This window comes from Hemiscyllium ocellatum, chromosome 1 (genome assembly GCF_020745735.1).
Source record: "Hemiscyllium ocellatum isolate sHemOce1 chromosome 1, sHemOce1.pat.X.cur, whole genome shotgun sequence".
NCBI lineage: Eukaryota > Metazoa > Chordata > Chondrichthyes > Orectolobiformes > Hemiscylliidae > Hemiscyllium > Hemiscyllium ocellatum.
In genome coordinates this window covers 84396342-84414561 of record NC_083401.1, presented here as the reverse complement: position 1 = coordinate 84414561, position 18220 = coordinate 84396342, and the positions used below count along the sequence as shown (strand labels likewise).

The 18220-nt window shown below is 40.0% G+C and overlaps 1 protein-coding gene across 2 annotated transcripts in view; it reads left to right on the top strand.

The window, feature by feature from the left end:
• The window catches only part of trim23 (tripartite motif containing 23), a 38898-nt gene extending 30106 nt beyond the window's left edge, over positions 1–8792 (top strand). Inside the window, exons 8-11 of one of the 2 annotated variants that reach the window (XM_060823834.1) lie at positions 3114–3243; positions 3963–4073; positions 7168–7289; positions 7640–8792. In XM_060823834.1, the coding sequence (XP_060679817.1) occupies positions 3114–3243; positions 3963–4073; positions 7168–7289; positions 7640–7819 (543 nt within the window). In that variant the 3' untranslated portion in view covers positions 7820–8792. Of the gene's footprint in view, positions 1–3113; positions 3244–3962; positions 4074–7164; positions 7290–7639 lie in introns of both variants that reach the window. The other variant, XM_060823824.1, reaches the window with a different exon arrangement.
• The last annotated feature ends 9428 nt before the right edge of the window (positions 8793–18220 follow it).

Sequence of the window (18220 nt, the reverse complement as noted above, 5' to 3'; positions counted from 1 at the left end):
CACGGATCACTGAAGGTGACGCGATCGGTAGAACGAACAGTAAAGAAAGCATACTATATCCTTAGCTTTATTAATAGCGGCTTAGGGTACAAGACCAAGGAGACGATATTGAACTTGTACAAGACAGTTGTTAAATTTCAGCTGGTGTATTGTATACAGTTGTGGGCACCACATTATAGGAAATGCATATACTTTCAAGAGAGTTCAGATGTGATTTATTAGAATAATTCCAAGAATAAAACTTCAGCCATGAGGATAGATTGAAAAAGTTGGAACTGTTCTCCCTTGACAGAAGACAGCTGACAGGAGCTCAATTGTTGAGTTCAATAGTTTCAGAACCTGAACTCCTTCCTTTATGCGTCCCAATACGCAGGCATATCCTGACATGGGCTGCTTTCTGCACAGCCAATCCATTTTCATCTAATTATAGTCCCCAATATCAGCTTCTCTTTCTTCCTGGCATACGAGTGTCCATCTCTTTGCCTGGCCAACTTTGGTTCTGTCTGTCTGGGCTTCATCTCCACCTGTCTACATACCCTCTCCACTCCCTGTCTTCAGTGTGTACACCACCTTTTCCTAGCTACTATCAGTTCTGAAGAAAGGTTGCTTTAACTCGGCTATTTTTCACAAATGCTGTGTGACCTACTGAGCTTCTCCAGTAATTTCTGTTTTTTGTTTCTGTCACAGCTGAGAGGAGGTCTGATAGAGGCTTTCCAAATGATAATTGAGCTGGACAGAGTAGACAGGATAAAGCTGTTTCCAGTTGTTAAAGAAACAAGAACAAGAGGACATAGATTTAAACTAATGTACAAACAAAGCAAGGATGACGTGTGGAAAAGTTTTTCTCAGCAAAAGTTTTGAGTATAGAAATGTTGTGGAAGCACATTCAATTGACGCATCAACAGGGAATTGGATGGTTATTTGGATAGTAATGGTGTTTAGGGATACGGAGAAAAGCAAGAGATTGGCGCTAGGTAATAGACCGAGTACAGGTATGATGGGCCAAATGGCCTCCTCCTGCATCATCATAATTCTGTCATTCCACCCACTTTCCTCCTTCAGCCTCTGAATGAAGAACTGATTCTTAATTGGAGCAGGTACACAGAACATACTCTGGGGGGGTAACTTGATTATCCATCATCAATCTGAGCACTCCTGGCCAAGCTGGCCGGGTGCTGAAGTGGGAGCTGTTAGACTAGACAAGTAAGGCAGCCAGTAAGGAATCTAACATCGCACAAAAAAAACCTCTGTGACCTCGACCTCACCACAAAGTTTGGGTAAAATATCCTGAATGACCCACCAAGCATCTATCTAGATACTGGAAATGGCAAAGGTTCACTCTGGCAAGAGGGCATGTGTGGTGTGGGGATAGTGACCCAACCGCTAGGCCAGCAGGCCAGGGTTCACATTTCACCTGCTCCAATGATGTGTTAGAATGTGTCTGAGCATGTTGCTTAAAACTATTTACACCCTGAGCAGTTAATCTTGCAAATTCCTCCTCCTAACATCTGATCAAATTTTATCAAAATTGGAAAAGCTCAGCTAGCCACTTGGCTGCAAACCTCATGACAAGCTTGGCCTATGCAAGTGAGAACGATCGCAGTACTTGACTGAACTGTAGCATCAGGAAGTCCTAGGAAAATTCAAGTCAGTGGGAATGGAGTGAAGATGTCTCAAAAGTGCTTCTGTTCTGAATGCAGTGGCTTGCCATGAATTGGCACCCTTGTGCAAGTAATGTATCAAATACCAGCACTTCACAATATTGCTAGAGCAATTGCTACCCACCAAGGGTTCAGCAGGAAGCAGCAATCCTGGTATAAATGATGTTTGTAAGTCACTAAGCTGCTTTTTCAAAAGCGTAATTTAGCAAAGATGGAATCTTCAACAAGGACCAATATACTTGGCTGAGATAACAACTGAAATTGATGCTTTTTAAAAATCAAAACTGACATTATACACAACGTAAACCAAATAGCTAGAACGCTGCACAACTTTAAAGTAGCCAGGAGAGTTGAAAGAAGGAGATACTGCACAATTAAATATCAGGTTAACTTGTGTCAAGAAATCCAAGTTTCATTTTGACAATGGAAATTGTAACCCAACAGAAGCGCACATGAACAATATGAAGAGATCACGAGGATATCTGGTCCAGTAGTCACAAACTTGCCCCTCTGAAGTCAGGAGATAGTGAAGTTGTCACCAGTTGAAGCAAACAGATGTCCTACTGAGCTAAACACTACTCTCAGCAGCATTACCATGAGATGGAGAATCTCCCCCTTCCTCATTCAATTTGTGTTTGGTGTTCTCATGCAGTTTCCTGTCAAGAATGAGTTAGACAAAGAACCCTTGCCATTTGATCTTGAGAATTTCAGACTACTTGGCAAAATGAAATGTACCCGTCAAGGAAAGAATTCGAGCCAAACTTCTCAAGTGTGGAAAGTCCCACCTATTGCCACATTTTTGAGCACAACTCTAACAACACTCAAGCTTGGTATTATTAAGGCAAAGTAGCCCACTTGGTATCCCATCCACTACATTAAGCATTCAATCCCTCCTCCACTAGTTTACCATTGCCCAATGTGTATCAATGCAAGATGCTGTATAGTCATTACTACTTCAGCAGTACCTTCTAAACCCATGATTTCTACCACCGAGAAAATTGAGGGCAGCAGGTGCAATGGATCACTACCGCAAGTTCATTTCCAAATTGTAGCAATTAAAAGAGAAAATGCTGGAAAATCTCAGCAGGTCTGGCAGCATCTGGAAGGAGAGAAAAGAGCTGACGTTTCGAGTCTAACTGACCCTTTGTCAAAGCTGAGCATCCTGTTGTTGGAGTTCTGTTGCCATTCCTTCTGTGTTGTCGGATCAAAGTAGAGGAATTCCCTCCCTAACAGCACTTTGGTCTTCACCTGACCCATGAAAGCTTGTAATTTCAAATAGATCTGTTGGACTATCACCTGGTGTCAAGTGACTTCTGACTTTGTCCATATTAAATTGATATGATATTTAGATGGTGTAAAATCTTATCAAAAAGGCAAATTGGTTTGAAATTTAACTTTTATTATACTTGAGAGAGTAAACTTAAGTGCAAATTTCATTTTTTCCCTCAACAGGATAACCGTGTTCATATTGGGCCCAAGATGGAGATACGTGTAGTCACTTTGGGACTGGATGGAGCAGGCAAAACAACTATTCTTTTCAAGTTGAAACAGGATGAGTTTATGCAACCAATTCCAACTATAGGTAATTCACCTTCACTCAGTTTGCTTATTATTGCTTATTAATAACAGTAAATATTCATACATTCCCATTTTTTTAGATTGATTAGTATACTTATTTTCTTGCATTTGAGTATAAGATTTACATCATTTATAAAAATAGCTCTGCACTGTTGTGTTTATCATTGAAGATATTGAGATTAGAGCTACTGAGTCTCATAATGACAAGACTTTCTCAATACTATGACCACCTTTGTTTGGCTCTTTCTTTCTTTGCGTCTGTCTCCCTCCCTTTCATTTAATACTTTCCAATCCAGTGTCTTCTAATTGAAACGTGAGTTTTAGTTTATGACTTTAGTTTTAGGATGACCTTATTCTTTGTGGGTGGCACAGTGGTTAGCACTGCTGCCTCACAGCGCCAGAGACCCGGGTTCAATTCCCGCCTCAGGCGACTGACTGTGTGGAGTTTGCACGTTCTCCCTGTGTCTGCCTGGGTTTCCTCCGGTGCTCCGGTTTCCTCCCACAGTCACAAAGATGTGCAGGTCAGGTGAATTGGCCATGCTAAATTGCCCGTAGTGTAAGGTAAGGGGCAAATGTAGGGGTATGGGTGGGTTGCGCTTCGGAGGGTCGGTGTGGACTTGTTGGGCCAAAGGGCCTGTTTCCACACTGTAAGTAATCTAATCTAATCTGACAGTATTATCATAGTGAAAATGTAATATTAATACTCTCCTTTTTCCATGGCAGGTTTTAATGTGGAAACTGTAGAATATAAAAACTTAAAGTTTACTATTTGGGATGTAGGAGGCAAGCATAAACTGAGGCCACTTTGGAAGCACTATTACCTTAACACACAAGGTAAAACAATATCTCTTCTGGGGACAGTCTGGTCATTGACCTTTATAAATGCTCTTGTGGGAGACCGCTCATTGTTACAGGATATAATGCTCTTTCCAATTTTATTTCCTTATAATTGCTGCTGTATATGGATTTTATTACTTTATTAGATTACTGCATTGGGATTATATTTTTGAATGGATTTTTCAATAAATCTTTTAAGTTTAACAAAGATTTTGGCCCAGATTTTGCAATCAATATGGTGGGGGGATCGTGCTTCTTTTTCATTATGCTTACAGCTGTTCATAGATTTGTGAGCTCTTAGCTGCAGCCTGGGAGATTTACATACATCCTTTTCAACATGGCTCCCACCACAAAAGGGATCTGTGATATATGTGAAATGTGGAGGGAAGCACGTCTCCTCATTCATTCGGATGTGAGAATCCTCACAGACATACAAAAATAAGAACTATTTAATATAAGAATTTATATAAGAACCCTCAAAGTTTAATTTCTCCTTTTTTGGTGTTTGTTTTTAAAACATTCCCAGTCAATGTTGGGAAAATTAAAATCTCCCATCACCACTACCCTATTGCCTCTACATGTTTCCATAATCTGTTTACCCATTTGTTCTTCTCCGTCACACTCACTGTAATACAGCCCCAACAATGTAACTGCACCCTTCTTATTTCTCAGCTCCACCCATAATGCCTCACTACCCATGACCTCCATAGTGTCCTCCTTTAGCACAACCCTGACTAGCAATGCAACTCCACCCCCTTTCCCCCCCACCACCTTTTTACTTCCCTCCCTGAACTGTCTGAAGTGTCTATATCCTGGAACATTTAGTTGCCAATCATCATGTCCTTCCTTCAACTAAGTCTCTGTGATTGCAATAATGCCATACTCCCAGGCACCAATCCAAGCCCTAAGGTCATCTGCCTTACACATTATACTTCTTGCATTAAAGTAGATGCATTTCAGGCCACCAGTTCTTTTGCGCTTATCAACTCTCTGCCTACTCTTCCCTTTATTAATGCTATCTTCATGATTCTTACAGTCTCCAGTCTCCACCTCGCTGCCGACTTGTTTTCTCTTCTGGTTCCCAGTCCCCTGGCACATTAGTTTAAAACCTCCCGAACAGCAGTAGCAAAAACCCCCTCAAGGACATTGGTTCCGATCTGGTTCAGATGTAGACCATCCATTTTGTAATAGTCTAGTAAATGTTTACTATTGTTCCTCAATTGTCTTTGCTGCAAAACTCCTTTCCCTCATTCTGTCCTCATCCCCATGCAATTACTCTTAAGTTCCTCACCCTCAAACTGAATGCCACATTCTACCATATTATGGTCACTGTTTCTGAGGGAATCTCTTAGTGTGACACCATTTACTAAACCTGCCACATTACACTTCAACAAATCCAAAAACAATCTGATTCCTGGTTGGTACTGAAATAACTCTATAGTGGCTGATATCCTGTCACCAAGTCACCCTTTCCTTACACATGGAGAACCCTTGGTACTGTTCGAGCTTCCTCAGAGTGAACAGGATGTCTGACACTCCTGCTTATATTTGTCAGTCAGGGCTTCCCTATTTGGACCATGTAACAGCCCCAGTCAGAGAACTCATTCTGTGAGGTCTGCTTGGTTGACCTCATTACAATCACTACAAGGATAACAACATATTGTTTTAGGAAACCCCAAACAGAGTGTATGAATTCTTACTCATGGCTTCTGTCCATCTGACTATCCTAATTTACATGAAGATTAGGATTCATTTCCTGCCGACCCTTATTATCTCCTGATTTATTTTCTGTCCCATTATATAGTTACTTTTAGAGGGCCTATATACTATGCAGACAAGTGTCTTATCTACACCTATATGGAATCTGCATCTGCCAGTTTAAGATTTTTGCTGTCATATTTATTCCATCCTCTACAAACAATGCTTACTCCACTGCCTTATCGTTCCTGTCTGTTATTTTGGAAAGTAACATGCCTCTATTTATTTTCCGATTTGATCTCCCTGTGACCATGTCTCCAATGGTTCTAAGATCAAACCCATTAACCTTTATTTGTGAAGTTAATTCAGCTAATTTGTTTGGAATATGACACACACTTTCAAGTAAAGACCAGGTTTAACTTATTTTGTCAACAGCAGCCAAAATAAATAAACAAGGCCAACTTGGGAGTCTCGTCCAGGGGTGATACCCAGGTATTTGGAGTGAGAGGCCATAGCCAAGTTACTTTCTGCAGCAGGAGATACTGAGTTTCTTCCTGGCAGAGTTATTGCTCAGATATGAGGCCGACACAACTGTCTTGTCTGGTTTTGGGAGAAGATGGAAATGATCTTTTCTTAACCAGCAGCAGTTTGTAATATTGGTAGTGATAAAATGCTAGGTTTATATTTATCTCAACAAATATTTTAAGATATTTAAGAGAAGGATTGCTATAAACTTCGCTTTGTGCTGTTTTGTTTCATTCTTTGGCTCAATCTGAAAAACAAACTAAAATAGTTGACAGAAAGGTGGGAAGGAATGCAAGAAAATATTATTATATATAAAAAGCTAATTATCCTTACCTGAACCACAGAACTAATTGTTTACTTTAGATCCTTTATTGTTTGAATCATTTGTGAGCCTTTAGTTTTAATATAAAGTCTGACCTGTTCTTACTCTCTGGGGAGGCAGGTGCTTGTTTTTGTGTTGCAGGCTGTATACATTTGCTCCTCCTTGAGTTTGCATACAACAGATTTATTTTTCTTATTTTGTGAGTTATCCAAAAGTTAATGTATTTAGAAGATAATATTTCAGAAAGTACCCTAGTTATGTGTATTTACTTGGGCTGTGAATAATAAAATTGTAATAATATCATAAGATGGGGACAGTCTTGTGTCCATAATTATCTTACAACATTGATGTAAAAGCTCATTAAAACTTACTTTATATATGAATAATGGCACCATAGACCAAGTTTGAGGTGAGCACAGAGCTATGATCTATCAAAGGTTTCTATAGGGAACCAAAGAAAATGAAAATAGATCTTTTGCTGGCTTTTATATCTTAGTTATGTTTATTGTAATTTCTATTTTTTTCTGTGCTTTATTCCTTCAGCAGTTGTATTTGTGATTGACAGCAGTGACAGGGACCGAATGATGGAAGCACACAGTGAATTAGCCAAGTTATTGGCTGAAAAAGAGTTAAGGGATGCTTTACTCCTTATTTTTGCCAATAAACAGGTACATCAATAACAATCATTAACTGAAGACTCAAGCTTTACCAACTCATTTTGATTGTTTACAGCCAAAGTATTTTTTGAAACCAAGAAAGTTGAAATGAATAAGCAAATCAGTTTCTTGAACAAAAGAGAGTAACAAGTCAAACAAATTGTCATGCTGAGTTGTAATGAAATTTTAAAAGGATTTCCAGAAGGATGCATAACAAGCATCTGAAAAGAGGACTTATAAATGTTATGCATTGTATATAACTATGGTACAGAAAAGAATTGATAGTTTGACTGTTATTTAAGTAAATGTGTTGCTATATTTTTAAACCTGTTTATTTTAATCTTTTGCAATTTGTTCAACAGGATGTGACTGGAGCACTTACTGTCGAAGAAATAACCGAATTACTCAGTCTGCACAAGCTGTGCTGTGGTCGTAGCTGGCACATACAAGGCTGTGATGCCCGAAGTGGATTAGGACTACATGAAGGCTTGGATTGGCTCTCAAGACAGTTGGTGGCTGCGGGTGTGTTAGATGTAGCCTAATACTGCCCTAACCACTTGCTTTACCTCCACTTTTGTAAATAGCTGCTTTAAATTGTGTCTGTGACATCTATATTGTCCGTATTTGAAGACATAGCAACCAGGTTTGGTTTAACTGAGTGGAGATTTGCTGTTTGTAAAACGGACTTGAAATGTAATTCTGAGCTTCACCAAGAAAAATAAGTTCAATTAAATTGTGTATTTGTTGCACTACTGTTATTGTGAATAGTACAGATAATCCACTTGTAGCTCTAAATTAGTTCAATGTGTTGCCACTTTAAGAAAAGTATGAATTAAAATGTTTTAATCTAGTTCTGTTTTTAGTGATGCTGTGAAAGTTTTGAACTTAACCAAGGTATTAATTTAACACTAAATTAGTTTATTGCATATGGGACAAATATATTCATTTCACTATGCACAGTACCATGTTATTCAGTAGTAACGATGGGTATGTTTGTGCTTTAATCACACATGAAATCAATAAGGATTTTTTTGTGGCTGTCGGTTTGTTCACAATAAGGTTACTTTAACATTCCACAAATTCATAGTTAGAAAGCAAAACGGGTAAGCACTACTTATTCAAAGTACTCTTCAACATATGCGCTGAAAGATCAAATTGTATTCTGCTCAAGAGTCACAGAAAATCAGACCTCTCTGTACTCAACTCATTCCCAGAGCAGCTCCACAGAAAATAAGGCTGCCTTTGAACTAGCCTGAACTATGGGAGCCAAAGCAATCATGTTACAGCCAACTGGTTGCAAGTATTCAGCAGTATCAGGTGGAGAATTTTTGAATATGTAACACTCAAGCTTTTTTAAAAATATACACATTTACTATTTAATGCTTTTCTTGCTTAAACTGTATTAAAGAATGTACTAAATCTTTTCAGAACAGAAATGTTCCTGACCCATTTTACTTGTCTGGTGGATATGCTCATGATTTTTCTTCCTTTGTCAATAAAGAGCAATCGAAAACAGCTATGCAGTTAGTAATTGATATTATCAAAGTATCTTGAGTTAGGTGGTTTGTAGGTTTTGCGCTGCATCACTGTAGGCTCAAAGCTGTAGAGGGAGGACTAAGAAATTGAGTTTTATGTAATCCGAATGAAAAAAAGTGACTTCATACTACTCCACCAAGATTCCTGAATGGGCTTGCTTGTACAATCATGGATATGTAAGACAAGTTTGAAGAAGTCTGTGCCAAAGAATTCAGATAAGCTGAGTGCAAGTTCTTTCAGGGTCAGTGAACTATATAGTTGTTTGAAGTAAAACTGGTGGTTGGTTGATTCATAACAAAACTGATGAATCGTAGTCCATTCACACGTTTCGAACAGTTCGTGGCCCCAATTTTCGTCACTAAAGTCAGTGAACCGAATCTTTAAAAATAACTACCCACACTCCCATTTTCAGTCCAGTATCATGGGCGTACTCGCTATATTTAGATTCAGTTTGGGTGAGCTGGAAGAGCCCATTTTGCATTAATAAGTTTAAGAATGTATTTGTTCAATTTTTAGGTATAAATATACCTACTTTTCACAAACTGGAAATATAACCTTCCTCTTCAAATGGGTACCTTGGTATTCCAAAGAAAATGCACTGAGAACAGACCACCTCTTATTTAGAGCTGAAAATGTGTTGCTGGTTAAAGCGCAGCAGGTCAGGCAGCATCCAAGGAACAGGAAATTCGACATTTCAGGCAAAAGCCACACCTCTTATTTAGTCTAATATCCACATTTCAAGGACACCAAAATCCAATTTCAGAGGAAACAGCTTCCAGGGTACATACAGACTACCTCCAATCCTGTGAATGATGTTCTGGGTTCAGGGATAGGATGTTGCGGCTGTACAGGACATTTGTTGAGCCACTGTTGGAATATTGCATGCAATTCTGGTCGTCTTCCTATCGGAAAGATGTTGTGAAACTTGAAAGGATTCAGAAAAGATTTACAAGGATGTTCGCAGGATTGGAGGATTTGAGCTATAGGAAGAGGCTGTTTTCCCTGGAGTGTCAGAGGCTGAGGGTTGACGTTATAAAGGTTTACAAAATTATGAGGAGCATGGATAGGGTAAATAGGCAAAGTCTTTTCCCTGGGGTCGGGGAGTCCATAACTAGAGTGTTTAGGGTGAGAGGGGAAAGATATAAAAGAGACCTACGGGGCAACTTTTTCAAACAGAGTGGTACATGTATAGAATGAGCTACCAGAGGAAGCGGTGGAAGCTGGTACAATTGCAACATTAAAAGGCATTTGGATGGGTATATGAATAGGAAGTGTTTGGAGGGATATGGGCCAGGTGCTCGCAGGTGGGACTAGATTGGGTTGGGATATCTGATCGGCATGGACGGGTTTGACCGAAGGGTCTGTTTCCATGCTGTACATCTCTATGACTCTATGTGGGACTCCCTACCATTATCTTAACCAGTAGCAACAAGCCAAGAGAATTGTTTGACCGTTTGCTACTGTTTCCACTGATCTCCAAAATAGAGGCTGGAAAGACTGCTAGAAATTGGTGCTTATGTTCTCAGGATTGCTCTAATCAGTAATCAAGAAAATACAACTTTTGCATTTGGAGACAGCAACCAAAGCAACGCAATGCACAAATGGAAGGATGTAGAGAAATTGAGAGACCTTATTGCATACCCAAAGGTACCTGAAGGTGGCAGAACAGATAGATAATGGGATGAAGGAGGGGTATGGAATGTATTCTGTTATTCAGAATAGGAAGGTAGGTAAAGATAGAGATATAGTTAATAAAGGATGGCATTTGTGCAATAGAAATTAGCAGGTTTGGATAAAAAACGTTAAAAGGGGAAAGAAGTCATTAGTCGAAGTCACCCACTAGCCGACCCCCTAATGTTTAACACCATGAAGGAAAATGTTTAAGAAATACTGAATGCCAGTGAGCGTGGAACTGAAATAACAATGGGTAACTTTAATCAATATGTAAACTCATTAGTAATAGTTGACTAGATAAGGAGTTCAAAAGAACGCTTTCATGATAATTTCTTAGAAAGCATTCTGAAACTGACGAGTGCGCGGGCTATATTAGACTTTATGTTGGCAACAGGCTTAATTAAAGACCTGAGTAAAAGAACCTGTAGATAGCAACCACCACAATATAAATGCATTTTACATCCAGCTCGAAAGGGTGGTTAAGATCCATATTTTAAGACTATATAAACACAAATACATAAACATTAATTTGAATTAGATGAAGGACTAGAATCCTAGACTGTGAAAGATATAATGGCAGACATTTCAGGGGATATTCCAGAAAATGCTGAATAAGTGTAATCCTCACTATAAATAAATATTCTAAAAAGGGAAGACCCACCATCCATGGTAAACCAAAGTAGTAAAGAAAGCATCAGACTTGAGGAAAACGCATAAAACAGCAAAGATGAATGGAGGTGGGTACAATTGCAACATTTACGAGATGAATTTAGGATAGCTAGTCTGTATGGACGAATTGGAACAAAAGGCCTGTTTCTATATTACTCTATTTAAAAGGCATCTGGATGAATAGGTGAATAGGAAGAGTTTAGAGGGACATAGACAAATGCTGGCAAATGGGACAAGATTAACTTAGGACATTTATTTGGCATGGAAGATTTGGACCAAAAGGTCTGTTTCTCCGTTTCTATTTCTGTGACTACCCCAAAACTGCACACAATAGAACATAGAATACTACACGCCTTGGGCCTGTAATTGATGTTACACCAACCTGTGAAACCAGTTTGAAGCCCATCCAACCTAAACTATTTCATTTTCAGCCATACATTTATCCAGTGACCATTTAAACTTCCTTAAAGTTGGCAAGTCTACAACTGTTGCAGGCAGTGTGGTCCACGCCCCTACTACTCTGAATAAAGGAACTGCCTCTGACATTTGCCCTATATCTATCACCCCTCAATTTAAAGCTATGTCCCCTCGTGCTAGCCATCATCATCCAAGGAAAAAGGCTATCACTGTCCACCCCAGCTAACCCTCCGATTATCTTATGTTTCAATTAAGTCACCTCTCAACCTTCTTCTAACAAAAACAGCCTCAAGTCCCTCATCCTTTCCTCATAAAACCTTCCCTCCATACCAGGCAACATCCTAGTAAATCTCCACTGAACCCTGTTGATGAAATTGCGTGGGTATCCGTTTTTGGTGAATACCTTGTATAGGTGTGCTTCTTTTTCTTTTTGCAGTTCTGGTGTACTGCAGTGTATTGTGGCCCTTTTGAATAGTGCTGAATTCTCCGTTCGGTGTTCTCTGTACCATGGTACATAGCATGAAGGTATACAGAAAAGCCACATACACAGACCAAGTCCTGAACTACGAAAGCAACCACCCCAACACAAACAAACGAAGTTGCATCAGGACACTATTCTAAAAGGGCCACAACACACTGCAGTACACCAGAACAGAAAAAGAGAGGAAGAAGAACACCTATACAAGGTATTCACCAAAAACTGATACCCACGCAATTTCATCAACAGATGCCTAAGGGAAAGACAACGGAACGAGGACATGCCGCAACCCAAAGTACTAACCACACTACCATACATCAGGAGCATTTCCGAACTGACAGCCAGACTGCTGCGACCATTAGGACTCATAGCACACAAACCAACAGCCACTCTCAGACAACAACTCACCAGGATAAAGGACCCGATACCCAGCATGAGCAAAACCAACGTAGTGTACAAAATCCCATGCAAGGACTGCACAAAACACTACATAGGACAAACAGGAAGACAGCTAACAACCCGCATCCACGAACACCAACTAGCCACGAAACGACACGACCAGCTATCCCTCGTAGCCACACACACAGATGACAAACAACATGAATTTGACTGGGACAACACTACTATTATAGGGCAAGCCCAACAGAGAACAGCCAGGGAATTTCTAGAGGCATGGCACTCATCCACAGGTTCTATCAACAAAGACATCGACCTGGACCCAATATACTGGCCACTGCAGCGGACAGCATCTGACAACCGGAAGCGGCAGAGACAAGCCACTATAAATGCCGAAGGAAACATGACAGAAGCGCTTCACAGGAGGCTCCCAAGCACTGAGGATGTCACCTAGAAAGGGGACGAAACGTTTGCAACAAAAACTCCCAGATCGGCGAACAGAACCACAACATTAAACTCCGTTTGCCACCTTACAGCCTAGCTCTGCAGCTTAGCTATGTCCCTCTGTAACCTGCAACATCTTTTGCCACTATCCATAACCTACCAACCTTAGTGTAATTTGCAAATTTACTAACCCATCCTTCTATGCCCTCATCCAGGTCATTTATAAAAATGACAAAACAGCAGTGGCCCCAAAACAGGTTCTTATGGTACACCATTAGTAACTTAACTCCAGGATAAACATTTCTCATCAATCACCATTGTTGTGGGGAAAAACACCAGTCTCTGAGTCAGAATCAGGGTTCAAATTCAGAGTTTATTGTACAAGGAAACACCAGAGCTATGGGGAGAGAAAGACATCAACAACACAGCAGTCAGCTGTATATCTTCGCTCGACCTGGAGCATGTCAAGAAACTTTTATACATATTATCATAGGTCAGTGATGAGATTATTGTCTTCTTAACATAGTTTGTTTATGACAATCATTGCAGAAAATCATCGATACTTTTGATACAGTCTATGTCAGTTCCAGCGCAGCCTTGGTTAATTTCCACATGGTCACTGTCAGTTTCAACGTCTGCATGGAAATCCATTGCTGTAGTAATGGACGCTCATCGCTCTTCCTGAGAAGGACTATTACAGCAGCCCTGGCGATTAGCATTTCATACTGAGTCTGTATCAAGCTGTTAGCATTTCATAAGAGATGTTGGCTGGACCCAGACACTGCAGCAGGCAGTGTTCGTTACTCGTGTATTCTCTGCCCCACACACCTTAAACTAAGCAACTGAGTTGTGAGTATATTGTGCTGGCATTCAGGTGGCCCCAGGCAGTGTCTGTATCTGCTCTGCTGTTTCTGTCCATGTTGTGGTCAGCGGCCATCTTGTGAGTCCGTGTGCCTAGTGGCACCCTGCCTTGTGCCATCTCTCTCTTCACCACCCTCTCTCTTCTTTCAGCTAGCCAATTTCTGATCCAATCCGCGAAATCATCCTCAATCCCATGCCTCTGTATTTTGTAGAATAGCCTTATCAAAATGCCTTACTGAAATCTATATACATCACATCAATTGCATTACCCTCATCCACCTGTTTGGTCACCTTCTCAAAGAACTCTTAAGGTTTGTGAGGCACAAGCTACCCTTTCATTATGTTGACTATCCCTAATTAACATTCCTTTCTAGATGATTATAAATCCCCTCTCTTATAACCTTTTCCAACACTTTACCCACAACCAAAGGTTCACTAGTCTATAGTTACCAGGGTTGTCTCTACTACCCTTCTTGAACAAGAGAACATTTCCTATCCTCCAGTCTTCCGACACTATTCCTGTAGACAATAACGACAAAGATCAAAGCCAATGGCTTGGCAATCTCCTCCCGGCTTCTCGGAGAATCCTACGATAAATCCCATCTGGCTCAGGGGACTTATCTATTTTTACAATTTCCAGAATTGCTAATACTACATTTTTGTGAACCTCAACCCTGTCTAGTCTAGTAGCCCGTTTCTCAGTATTCTTGACAAAAATGTCTTTTTTCAGTGTGAACACGGATGAAAAATATTCATTTAGCACTTCTTCTATCTCCTCTGACTCCACACACAACTTCCCACTACTGTCCTTGATTGGTCCTAATCTTACCCTAGTCATTCTTTTATTCCTGACATATCTATAGAAAGCTCTATGGTTTTCCTTGATCCTATCTGCCAACAACTTCTCATGTCCCCTCCTGGCTCCTCTTAGCCAGACAGGACCTAAAGAGAGCGTTAACGTGCAACAATTGAGTGACCCAACTAAGCCTTCACATCTCATCCTAACATAAGCCTTCTTCCTCTTGACATGAGATTCAACTTCTTTAGTAAACCACAACTCCCTCACTTGACCACTTTCTCCCTGCCTGGCAGGTACATACTTAAAAGGACATTTACACCATCTGGTTTGTAGAGTCCCACTTACCCCAGAAGAGCCCAGGTTATCCAGGTATCTGAATCGCTTCCTCCTGCACCATCCCTGTAGCTATATGTTCAACTCCTCTCCCTGTTCCTCATCTCACTAGCACGTGGCACAGGCAACAAACCAGAAATAACGACTCTGTACTAGCTCCAAGCTTCCATCCTAGCTCCCTGAATGTCTACCTTAAATCCCCATTCTTTTTCCTACCTATGTCATTAGTGCCTATGTGGACGTGCCTATGTGGACCACGACTTGGGGCTGCTCCTCCTCCTCCCATTTAAGGATCCTGAAACATGATCCAAAACATCATGGCACCTGGGAGGCAACACACCAAACATGAGTTTTTCTTATTCCCACAGAACCTCCTATCTGTTCTCTTAACTGTGGAGTCCCCAATCACTAATGTTCTGCTCCTTTCCCCACTTCCCTTCTGAGCAACAGGGATAGACTCTGTGCCAGAGACCTGTACTCCATGGCTTACCCCTTGTAAGTCATACCTCCAACAGTATCAAAAACAGTAGTATAAGTGTTGAGGGTAACAGCGACAGGGGATCCCTGGAATGCCTCCCAGTTCCCTTTCTGTCCCCTGCCTGTAACCCACCTGCCTTTTTCTTGTACCGGAGGCGAGACGACCTCCCTGTAACTCCTCTCAATAACTTCAGGTGTGTTCTCACTCAGACCTTGTAGGACTGCAACAAGCCATCCCCTCTGTACTCAAATCCTCTCATTATGAAGGCCAACATTCCATTGATCTTCCTGTTGTCCCTGCAATGTATACTAGTCACTGATGATAACAAAGACCCTCATGTCTCATTGCACATTCCACACTCAATTTACGGTCAGATAATAATGCACCTTCCTAATTTTTACTACCAAAGTGGACAACTACACATTTTTCATGTTATACGTCATCAGCCATGTATTTGTCCACTCATTCAGCTTGTCCAAGTGAAAAGGCATCTCTGCATCCTCCCTACAGCTCATCCTTCCAATTAGCTTTGTGTCCTCTGCAAATTTGAAAAGTATTACATTTAATTCCCGCATCCAAACTATTAACACATATTGTGAATAGCTGGGATACTAGCACTGATCCTTACAGCAACCCAATAGTCACTGCCTGACTTTTGGAAAAAGACCTATTTGTTCCTGTTTCCTGTCAGCTAACCAGTTCAATATTCACCTCAATACATTACTCCCAATCCCTTATGCAATAATTTTACATGCTAGACTTTTAAAGTGTGTCTTTATAGAAGCCTTCTGAAAGCCCAAACAAACCACATCCACTGGCTCCCCTTCACTTCTATTCATCATATCCTCAAAAGATTCCGGTAGATTTGTCAAGTGTGATTTCCCTTTTATAAAACCATACTAACTGTTTGATCATGCCACTCTGTTTTCCAAGTGTTCACCTAATATCCCTTTTATAATGGACTTGAGCTTTCTCTGCCACTGATGTCAGGCTAACATGTCCATAATTCCAAAACCTACTTTGTAGAGGGATTATATTAGCTACCTTTCAATCCATGGGAACTCTTCCAGAGTCTACAGAATTTTGAAAGATGACCGCCAATGCATCCACTATTTCTAGAACCCATTATTTTTTTAGATCATCAGGGCTTTATCAGCCTTAAACACCAATTTCTCTGATGATTATACTGATTTCCTGCAGGTGCTCCCTCTCTGTAAAACCTGTGTTCTCCAACATTTTTCAGACATTTGGCTTTAGGACAAAACCAAAATTTGTATTTAATTGATCTGCCATCTTTGTTCCTCATTATAACCAGTTTCTGACCATCTTCAAATAGTGTTTTTATCTTTGTAACCCTACAGAAGCTTTTGCAGTTTGTATATTCCCCACAAGGTTATTTTCAGCATTTCTCTTCCTCTTCTACCACCCACCCCCCCCCCACTTAATTTCTCTCTTCCTCCTTTGATGAAATGTAAACTGTTCACAATTCTCTTCCCTGATATTGTGTAATATCTACAGTACAGATACCAGATCCTCAACTTGGTTCCTAAGTTCCTCCAGCTGCAAACATTTACTACAGACATATTTGCTCTGGATCACATTGGTGTCCAGCAGCTTCCAGATGCTGCAGTAGCAACACGTCATCTGTCCTGCCACAACTATCAAATTTGATTAAGTTATAAACTAACTACTCTGGATTTACATTTTATGTATCTCTCTCACAGCACATCCCAGGAAACAGCATGTTATAACTGCCTTTAGTTACATTATTACAGCTTCACAGAATTGGAAACACCAACGTCACATTAAAATTGTCAAATGTATAAAATGCAGACTTATCACTTACCAATTTTCCATACAAGATCCTCATGAAAATTAATGTATTGTATTTCAAAAGTTTAAACGTCTTTATGGTTCTCTTATGGTACTTTAAACCACAAGAGATATAGAAATGGATGATTATATAAAAGCATTGTCCAATTATGTCACTAGTTTTGTTACAAGCCACATTGCTAGAGCACCCCATGTCTATCTTGGGTGGCAGTACTACACTACAGAAAAACCAGGCCTATATTTATTATTCACACACAATATACACAGACCTCTTTCATTTTGCTGTGGATCATTACCCGTTTTAAATGAAAAATTGCAGAGACCATTTAAATTGTTTGTTAACACAGCATGTATGGAAGAAAACTCATTGTATTCCTCAAAACAGTGGAGTTCACTTCTGCTGCAGAAGGGCAAAACTTTTGTAGTATTGCAAATTGGACCAAATTGAGTGGAGCTCCAAAGGTACAATGAACATTGTCATGACCAAGATGAGAGAAATACACTGTCAATCTTGTCCCACTACTGAGTCTGAGAACAAAATAAAAATATTATACCCAAGTCCCAATATAGCTGACCATATGCCTTCTGTATATTAGAGAGGAATAAAAGGAACTATCAATCATGGTTTTATTAAACACAAAATCATTGATTTATGAAAAATCCACATAATGAAGATGGAGAATTAGTCAAGGCATGCAATTTATAATATAAACAATAAATATTCACCACTTTAAATAATCCAAACACATGCACACCTCAGGAAAAGCTAAGTAAGTTATTTTCACTCTGCCGAGATGTACTCGAAGAGGAAAAACACTTTCTGACCAAAAGAGATAATTTTTGAAGACAAAAAGCAAATGGTATAGAATGTTCCAGAAACCGTCATCTAATGTTTTTGCATGAGGGGTTAATTCATTAAATCACAAACACTAGACTCGGGCATCTTGGCAAATGCAGCTGTCTTGAAAAATATTAAGAAGTGCTTTCATCACACTCTCAGACGAAGAATCAAGTTTCACTGTGAT